This window comes from Dioscorea cayenensis, chromosome 16 (assembly GCF_009730915.1).
Source record: "Dioscorea cayenensis subsp. rotundata cultivar TDr96_F1 chromosome 16, TDr96_F1_v2_PseudoChromosome.rev07_lg8_w22 25.fasta, whole genome shotgun sequence".
Lineage (NCBI taxonomy): Eukaryota > Viridiplantae > Streptophyta > Magnoliopsida > Dioscoreales > Dioscoreaceae > Dioscorea > Dioscorea cayenensis.
In genome coordinates, this window is record NC_052486.1 from 5,881,692 (window position 1) to 5,891,952 (window position 10,261).

Consider the following 10,261-nt stretch of genomic DNA (forward strand, 5'->3'; position numbering starts at 1 on the left):
TTTAAATACGATTTTAATAACAACGGCTTACAAACGGGGAATTAAAAATATGATTTATTTAAATATTAAAAAATATCAGTTTCTAATCCGTTTCTATTAGAAAGGGACTAGAAACGGATTTAAAAATTAATATATTATTTAAATATAATTAAATATTAAAAAATATCCGTTTCTACACCGTTGCTAATAGAAAAGGACTAGAAACGGATTTAAAAATTAATATATTATTTAAATATCATTAAATATTAAAAAATATCCGTTTCTAATCCGTTTCTAATAGAAAGGGACTAGAAACGGATTTAAAAATTAATATATTATTTAAATATCATTAAATATTAAAAAATACCCGTTTCTAATCCGTTTCTAATAGAAAGGGACTAGAAACGGATTTAAAAATTAATATATTATTTAAATTTAATTAAATATTAAAAAATATCCGTTTCTAATCCGTTTCTAATAGAAACGGGCTAGAAACGGATTTAAAAATTAATATATTATTTAAATATAATTAAATATTAAAAATATCCGTTTCTAATCCGTTTCTATTAGAAAGGGACTAGAAACGGATTTAAAAATTAATATATTATTTAAATATCATTAAATATTAAAAAAATATCCGTTTCTAATCCGTTGCTAATAGAAAGGGACTAGAAACGGATTTAAAAATTAATATATTATTTAAATATCATTAAATATTAAAAAACTATCCGTTTCTAAGCCGTTTCTAATAGAAAGGGACTAGAAACGGATTTAAAAATTAATATATTATTTAAATATCATTAAATAATAAAAAAATATCCGTTTCTAATCCGTTTCTAATAGAAAGGGACTAGAAACGGATTTAAAAATTAATATATTATTTAAATATAATTAAATATTAAAAAATATCCGTTTCTAATCCGTTTCTACTAGAAAGGGACTAGAAACGGATTTAAAAATTAATATATTATTTAAATATAATTAAATATTTAAAAAATATCCGTTTCTAATCCGTTTCTAATAGAAAGGGACTACAAACGGATTTAAAAATTAATATATTATTTAAATACATGAATCCTAATTTAATATATTAAAATTAGACCTATTTTGAAATAATCAAAATTCACAGGGGCGTTTTTAAAATTTTACCCTAGCTCCACCTTTACAACCTCTTTCCCCTCACGCTCGCCAATCCCTACATTCAATATCCCGGCCGCCGCCGCCTCTTCACCCTCCATTGCTCGCCGCCGGCGCCGGACCGTTGGCTCTCGCCGACTACCTCTGCTTCGTTGACTGTTAAAGGTAACCCTTATCCAACCTCCCACGAGATATACGCATTCTGATTTGTATTTCAGTGATCTCTTATCATCATCGATCCTCAAATCTAAATGCTTTGCATTTTGACCAAAATCTCACAGTATTCACAGTGTTTGATTAGTTCCTGAATTTATTGTTTTTGATCCACACTAGACCTTGGTGTAAATTTAGATGATAAGTTTGTTTTGCACTCTAATTTATTAGGGTTTATTTTTCATAATAAATGTGATCATTGTTCTGTTATGTTTCTCATGTAGTTTCATTGAATCTGAATAAATTGTTATTGTATGCTTGCTTCTTCACAGGATATACCCAAACATGAGTCCTGCTTTCACTTCAAAATGCTCCAAAGGTATGCACTTTGAGTGGGATATTGGATTATCATTGCTTGAAAAGTTTCTTTTGTTGAAAGATTTTGACTGTAATTGTCCTAAAGGTTTTTTTTTTTTTACTGTTTCATAATTGTAAAACAGGTCTTTATAGTTTATAGTGTTTGTGTAAGTTCTGATATGAGTTCAATGAGTTCTTCACAACATGGTAATTTATTCAATTTAGTTGATCAATCTGTCAGCTGGTTTATTTTTAATTCAAAGCTAGATGTTACAAAACAAAGCATACCAATAGTTGAAGAACAGGAAAATAAAAATACACGATTAGCAGGCACTTGAATATTTAGACATTTGTTAGTATATAAGATGATGTATATTAGAAATAAATATTGGGGTTGGTAATAGGACCAAAGTCCGCAATTCATTTTGAAGATAGACAAATGACTACCATCTATATCAAGAATAAACCTAGATACAGATAAATGAAGATCTCAAGACTACATAAAAATAGAGATTGCTTTGGGATATTATAGATGGCACTGTACTTGTCAACAAAAAAATCTCAAAGATATGTATTTGCCTTTAATAAATTATGGTTGATTTATTTTACTAAAAATAATAATAATAAATAATCTAAAGATATTTAAATAGTAACACTATGTCTAATCCAAAGATTACAAATTATTATGGAATACATGGGCTAATCCAAAAACATAAATAAATTTTAATTTTAAGGATATTGGTTCAATTGCAGTTATGCATGTGACTCTGGTTCATTCCTTCTTTCACATTTCACGTGTCTACTTCTCTTGTTTTAATTAATGTCAACGTTAAGTGTATACTTTATTTTCATTTCATTGTCATCATTTCATTGTAATGGGAGTAACAGTGATTGAATTCACTGCACACCCACCAGAAAGAAACCTTGCTAGTTATAAAGCACTGCACTAGCTTGAAAAAGCCTTTCTGCAGTTCATTTTTTGAAAGACAAAGCGTGCTTCTCCAGCACCATCTCCATCTCCATGGATTTGAATGGCTCTGCTGGTCCTGCAGTGGAGAATTATTCTCAGAACTTTTTAACCGTGCCCCCATCTCTTAATAGTGCTCAGCTGATTCATCTTGGTGTCACCTTTGCTAGTGCAATGTAATTTTTTGTTATCTTGTCTATATTGTTAAACATTAAACTTAGCTATCAGGGTGTGTTTGTGCGGCCTATAAATAGAACTACGGAACGATCTATGCTTAGACAGATACTAGTGTGGATTAGATTGAGTATCTTGTTGATACATAGAATCAAGAGACTTATATTTAACTAAGAGTGCATGTTTGATTTGTGGGGAGTAGATAAACATAGCAATTTACGTGTTGGGAAATGCAAGTTTACATTAGCTTGAGCATCTTGTCAATACTAGGTTAATCAAAAGATGTATTCACCTTTATCTATAAGGGACTTATTTGATTGGTGGTGTGAGTAGAAAGTTCATTACTTGTGGCGTTCACCTTCCTCTATTGGTTGCCCTTCTACCTTCGCCACACTGGTATGTTTTCTTATTTTCTTTTCTTTTTTTTAATAATTATTTATTTTTTCATTCGTTGATTTAGTTTACAGAGTTGCACTTATTTATATATATATATTATAAAGATGGTTTTTCATTTGTGAACAATTGGCTTCATTGTACCATAAACCTTGGATTGTAATAAAATTTGAACTCATTTTACAAACTTTAATTATTTTCTTTGATAGATTTTTTTTTGTTTAGTTTGTTTATTATTATTATTATTATTATTTGACAATGGGAACAAGTCATCCGCATAGCAAATCCTTGACGGAAGAGAGTCAAAAGTTTGATATTATGCATGGGTTAATCGCACTGCCACTCGCCTGTTGCGGTAATTGTGTTTGTATTTTTGGTATTTTGGCCTATAAAATTTATACTAGTGGTCAATTACAAGCTTAGTTAATCAAACATGATATCCACATGGAAAAATGGTAATTATGATGTGGCATTATGCCACATCATTAACCTCCATGTCATCAAACTGTTTTTTTTTCTAATGTTGCACATGCCACGTGTTAGGGAACAAATATTACACAAACATTTTATTCCTCGTCAGGTTTCATGACATCCTTAATTTAAAAAATTGCTTGGTTTATATGTTATTCATATTTTAGTCCCCCAATCTTGTATGAAATGTCAATGCCATATCTATAGAATACACAAACCAAGATTAAACTAGTTACAGTTATATATCTATTTTTTTATTGCACCTATAACTTCATAAAAAAATTTTGCAATATCTTACTTGTGATTTGGGTTTGGTTTACTTGTTTGTTTATTTGTTTAGTGTGGTTTGTGACACCAATATTCAGCTTAGGACTTTATTTTTTATAGTTTACATTTTATTATTTTTTTTATTTTATAAATTTGGACTATTAAATCTTAGTCAATATCCAGAAGGTTTGCCATTTCGGGCCAGGCCTAAAGAGCATTGTTTAGGTCTAACTTCATCGCCAGTTCATGTTGGAATTGAGCATTGTTCAATCTATTTTGCCTTGTTTTCACTGTGCATGAAATTCTAACCATTTCCTTTGTGCTGCAGTTTTATTTGCATTTCGTGCGATTTGATGGGGCGAAAGTAGTTGAGTTCTCAATTGTTTGTTGGTAAAGAGAAGGTATCACCTCTTTCCTGTGAAAATCATATTTGTTTTTTGCTTTCTTAATTGCTAAATTGCATGATGTATTTCTTAAAAGGATCTTGTTAACAAATTATTGCACAAGTGAGCTATATAAATTGACAAATTATTGATGTTTGAAATAGTTATTCTAATGGGTAAATTGTACATGTTTAGTTGATATTAGCTAACAACTTAGCTTTTATATGGCCATTTTATTCTCATTTTTTGTTTATTTTTTAGTTAATGAATTTAAGGGCTAATGATATAATGAGTGTGTTGACTGATTTTACATTTTTGACACAGAACTATTAGTAACATGTCTGCAAATAGGAGTTGGATGTATGCTAGGCTTAAGGATGGACTTTTGAATCCCAATTTCTTGCAAGGAATAAATGAGTTCATCGATTTCGCAAAAATGCATCCAGAATGTATGGATGGTATCAAAATTAAGTGCCCATGTAATCATCGCAAGTGCCAAAATCGAGCTTTTCACATGGAAGACACCGTTAGATATCATCTTATGAAGTATGGATTTGTACCGTACTACTATTTGTGGGTTCTCCATGGAGAACCTTCTATATCTGATAGTAGTACTCATGGACAAGACGTGGGAAATGAATCAGTTTTGGGTGTTGAACCACTATCGCAAAATCTATGCCAACAAATGGTCATGGACGTTGCAGGTCCTGATTTCTCTCGTACTAACACAGAGGAACCTCCAAATGCAGTGGCTCAAAAATTGTTTGAAATGCTAATAGCTGCTAATCAGGAGGCGTGGCTAGGTTGTGAAAATCATTCACAATTATCGGCTGTTGCAAGAATGTTAAACATAAAAGCAGAACATCATTTGACAGAGAGATGCTTTGATGACTTTTGCCAGTTTTTGAAAGAATTATTACCGACTGATAATGTAATGCCAGATAACTTCTACAACACAAAGAAGTTAGTTCAAGGATTGGGCCTACCAGTTGAGAAGATTCATTGTTGTCCTAATGGGTGCATGATATACTGGGGAGAAGACAGTGAATTAATGAGTTGCAAACTTTGTGACTTTCCTAGATATAAGCAGCGAAGAGTTGGTTCATCTAAAAATAAAAAAAATATCCCATACAAGAAGATGTACTACTTTCCTTTAACCCCAAGGCTACAAAGATTGTATGCATCAAATGTGATAGCAAAAGAAATGAGATGGCATGCAGAACATGAGCCAGAAGAAGGGGTTATGCGTCATTGTTCTGATAGCCCTGCGTGGAAGCATTTCAATAGTACCCATCTTTCATTTGCATTAGAAAAATCGAAAATGTAAGATTGGGATTGTGTACTCGATGGATTTCAACCTTTTTGGGCGTCAGTCAACAATATTCTTCTTGGCCAGTAATACTCACTCCATACAATTTACCCCCTTCTATATGTATGAAAGAAGAGTATATGTTTTTGACTATAATAGTTCCTGGCCCTAGAAATCCGAAGGATATGTTAGATGTGTATTTGCAACCCCTAATTGTAGAATTGAAGCATTTGTGGGAAGTTGGTGTTGAGACTTATGATGTATCAAAAGAAAAAAATAATTTTCGAGATGCGTCTATGCTCTTATGTGGACCATAAGTGATTTTCCAAAGATATTCAATGTTGTCCGGGTGGAGCACTGCAGGGTAGGACTGCTTGTCCATATTGCAAACAAGATTCAGATGCATTCACTCTAACAAAAGGTGGGAAACAATCTTGGTTTGATAATCACCGTAAGTTCTTACCTCATAATCATCCGCTCGGAAAAAAACAAAAACGACTTTCCGGAAAAAAATAGAAACGAGTATAAAGACAGCTCCAACTATTCCATCCGGTGATGAGATCTTGAAAGAAATAGAAAGATTTGGGCTCGAGGAGTGTTGTAGATTCCGGGTGCACGTGAGATTAATAGCCGCATTGCTAGGATCAGTGGTTGGAGAAAAACGGAGCATTTTTTGGGAGTTACCTTATTGGCAGACAAATCTCATTCGACACAATCTTGATGTTATGCACATTGAAAAAAATGTGTTTGATAATATATTCAACACTGTTATGAATGTGGAAGGGAGGAGTAAAGATAATACTAAATCTAGGGAAGATTTGAAGGAATTCTGTTGCTGACATGCCTTAGAAAAAGATGATGCTACCGGAAAATATCCGAAAGCATGCTACACGCTTGATAGGCAATCAAAAATTGTGCTTTGTGAATGGCTTCGTAATCTTAAATTTCCGGATGGATATGTGTCAAATATAGGCCGATGTGTTGATATGCGAAAGCTAAAGCTTTTTGGTATGAAAAAGCCATGATCATCATGTCATTATGCGTAGATTACTCCCAATAGCATTTCGGGAATTGCTTCCATCAAATGTTTGGCGTGCATTAACGTAAAATGAGTAATTTTTTTAGAGAGCTCACTGATCTGTACTCCAAGAAGAAAACATGTTAAGGCTTAATGAAGAAATTCCTCTAATTATTTGCAAAATTAGGCGTATATTTCCCCAAGCTTTTTGATTCAATGGAGCATCTTCCGGTGCATTTGGCTTATGAAGCATGGATTGCGGGTCCATGACGATGATCGATGGATGTATCCATTTGAGAGGTAAAAACCTTTAAATTGTTGTTGTACACTTTCTACTTGAATCATATCAATTGACTCATTAAATATACATATAAATTTGTAGATATCTCAAAAAACCGAAAAAGAATGTGAGAAATAAAAGCAAGAGTTGAAGGCTCCATATGCAATGCCTATTTAGTTGAGGAAGCAACATCATTTTTATGCACATTATTTTGAACCACATGTAAGGACAAGACATCGAAAGATACCCCGTAATGATGATGGTGGAGAAGATGCAGAAGAACATTTTGGCAACTTATCAATTTTTCATACGTCCGGTAGAACATTGGGAAAAAGGAAAAAAATTAAATATCTTAATGAAGATGAATATACTGCAAAGACAAATGTACATCTTATTAAATTGTCCGAAGTGCAACCATTCACCAAGTATGACTATATTAAGAAGATTACATACTTCACCTCGCCTATATACTAATATAAGGTTCTATTTCAATGTATCAGGATCTTTGTTGATGAGTTAATTGCGGAGAATCAGCACATTGATGATAGACATGTTGATGAAGAAATAGAACATGAGTTTGCAGCATGGTTTCACCAGTTTTCTCATGATCCTTGCAAAAGCATTTCCAACCAATTCTTGAAGGACTTATCAAAAGGTCCATTAAGGAGCTATAAGTCTTATAATGGGTGCATTGTAAATGGCTACAAATTTCACACAAAAACTCATTGCTCAAATACTGCAACAATAAATAGTGGTGTATGTGTAAAAGGCACGAATTATACTACAGATGAAAATGACTACTATGGCCAATTAGTTGAGGTTTTATGCTTGGAGTACCCGGGATTACCAATTAAGCGAACAATCTTGTTTAAATGTGATTGGTTTGATCCAACACCGAAAGTGGGTACAAAATGTCATCAACAATATAAACTCGTGGATGTCAATCATAAGCGGTTCTTCAACAAATATGAACCATTTGTTCTTGCCTCCCAAGCAATTCAAGTTAATTATGCAACATATCCTAGTTTAAAATGTGACAAGGCCGACTGGTGGGCAGTGTTCAAAGTAAAAGCTAGATATGTTGTAGAGCTTCCTAAACAAGTTCAACTGAAGACATCGACAACATGTGAAGAACCTTTTCAGCAAGATGAAATGGAAGTTTCATCTATACAAATCAATGTTGATGATGAAGAACAATCTCTAAATGATGCAAGTGGAGAATTGATTGAAATTGATGATGAAGACGTTGAGGTTGAAGATGATCCTATATTTGAATCCGAAAGCAATGATGAAGATGATGAGTTTGATGAAATTGAAAGTGGTAGTGAATAAATTAAGGTAATATATTTTATAAAACTCCTAAAAGTAATGAAACGAATAATATGAAACGAATAATGATAATAATAGCATAAGTTGCTTTTTAGTTCCTTTTGATATGTATTTGTATATTTTCTTATATAACAGTACTTATTCAAGCAAAATGAGAGGGAAGGGTTGTAAAGGAGGTTCAAGTTACAAAGGTTCATCCGATAGTTTACATTCGATAGCACGTGATGCTCCAGCTCAAGTTACTACGCACCGAATGTATTGTCACGGCAATTACCTCCATCATTGCTTATGCTTGTCGCGGATCATCATCATCTTACGCTTCTACTCCTTGTGCTAGTGGAGGGGTTACCCCTAATGGCGAGCCTACTATGCATGCTATAGATAACCCGACATCATCCATGGATTGCTTGCCCCTTACTATTGATGAGTTAAGAAGACCACGCATAAAGCTAGTGAATGGAATGTAAGTATTAAAATTGCTATATTTTTATGTACAATTGGTAATGATGAGGTATTTAATTTATTCATTATCTTTGTATATTTGTAGGTTGCATCCATCAGATGTCTGTGCTCGAAAAATTACATTCATCTTTAAGGAAAGAATGGATGAGAATGGATACAGTTGGAAGAATGTCTCTAAGGAGACAAAAGACTTCTATTGGAATGAATTTCAGGTAGATTTATATAATATTTAAAATGAATTTGTTTGCTTATATTTGTAATATTTATTGAATTTGTAAATCCTTAACATGTTGGTAAAAATAAATAATTGATGTTGTTTGTGAGGATAAATAAATTGTAACGTTAATTTATCCTCACAAACCTAGAGATTATTTGTGCATGAGTATTATGTCATATACATCATTCAAATATTATTGCTTACTTAGTACTTAAATTGGTAATTGTTAGTGAATTTGAAAATCATTATCATGATTGTTTGGATGTTGGCAAAGCACGTAATTGATGTTGCTTGTGGAAGTAAATTTTATTAAATTATTAATTATATAGTGTCGTTTTCCATAATTAAGATCTTGTTGTTAGTATTTTACTATAATTATAATTAGCAAAACATTAGTAGTTTAATATAAAACATTGGTTAGTATTTTTAAATCGATAATTATATATAATATGTATGTTTGTTTATGTTAAACTACAGAAATTCTTTGTGTGGGATGAATCAATGTTATCTGCTATTAAGATGGCATGGCAACGTAAAGCTGCGGAACGGTATAGAGCATTGATGTGTAGTTTGAGAAAAGGGAAAGAAAAATCAATGCATGTGTCTGACTCTGCATGGAAGACATGGACCGAGGCATGGAATTCCCCGGAATTTAAAACTCGGTGTGAGAAAGCTACCGCAAACCGACTCACTGAGATTGCAGGACCTGGATCTGGTATATCCCGACACACAGGAGGTTCCATTTCTCATGCTTCCCATGCGGATAGATTGGTAATTTGTTTAATATTTATATAAATGTGCTTTTAAATTATAAAGAATTTGGTTAGTGCTAATTGTAACAAAATTCAATTTGTTGTATTATTCTAGCGATCGAGGCTTGGACGTGATCCTCGCCCTTTTGAGCTTTTTGAAGTAACTCATACAAAGAAGGGTACCTCCATGCTTGTTGATACACGTGCTCAATCTGTTAAGGTAAGCGGAACAATTTTTTGTGCGGTTTTTAATTATAGACTTTCTTTACAATGTTATTGTAAGTTTATATTTGGTTGGTTTAAGAATAATATTTTAATGAGTTGAGTTAATTGATGTAGGATCGCTATCTCGGAGCTTGTGGAGCAAGCATCTCAAACGCAAGAAGGGCTTGACGAGCTTCCTATTGTGGATGAAACAGACTTTTGTACTATGAGGTCATTGGGGGAGGAAAGAAAAAGTCGGGTTTATGGAATAGGGTCCCAGCGTGTATCTTTTATCCACATTCATCTTCGAGTTTGTCCACGGGTTCATCATCCGAGGCACTACATGCCGAGGGTTAGAGATTTCGCGTCAAACTCTTAGTCAAGTCCAAGATCGTGAGGAGAGGCTTCA

At 32.9% G+C, this 10,261-nt stretch overlaps 2 protein-coding genes across 2 annotated transcripts; both read left to right on the forward strand.

Moving 5' to 3' along the window:
- Positions 1–1,758: 1,758 nt before the first annotated feature.
- LOC120278460 lies at positions 1,759–5,608 on the forward strand. Its single transcript, XM_039285254.1, has 4 exons — positions 1,759–3,163; positions 3,430–3,515; positions 4,227–4,299; positions 4,606–5,608. The coding sequence occupies exon 4, from the start codon at positions 4,619–4,621 to the stop codon at positions 5,606–5,608; it is 990 nt and encodes a 329-aa protein (XP_039141188.1). The 5' UTR covers positions 1,759–3,163; positions 3,430–3,515; positions 4,227–4,299; positions 4,606–4,618.
- Positions 5,609–8,608: 3,000 nt separating this feature from the next.
- Positions 8,609–10,041, forward strand: LOC120278461. The gene is made up of 5 exons (XM_039285255.1): positions 8,609–8,680; positions 8,765–8,891; positions 9,374–9,667; positions 9,764–9,868; positions 9,988–10,041. The coding sequence occupies exons 1-5, from the start codon at positions 8,616–8,618 to the stop codon at positions 10,039–10,041; spliced, it is 645 nt and encodes a 214-aa protein (XP_039141189.1). The 5' UTR covers positions 8,609–8,615.
- The last annotated feature ends 220 nt before the right edge of the window (positions 10,042–10,261 follow it).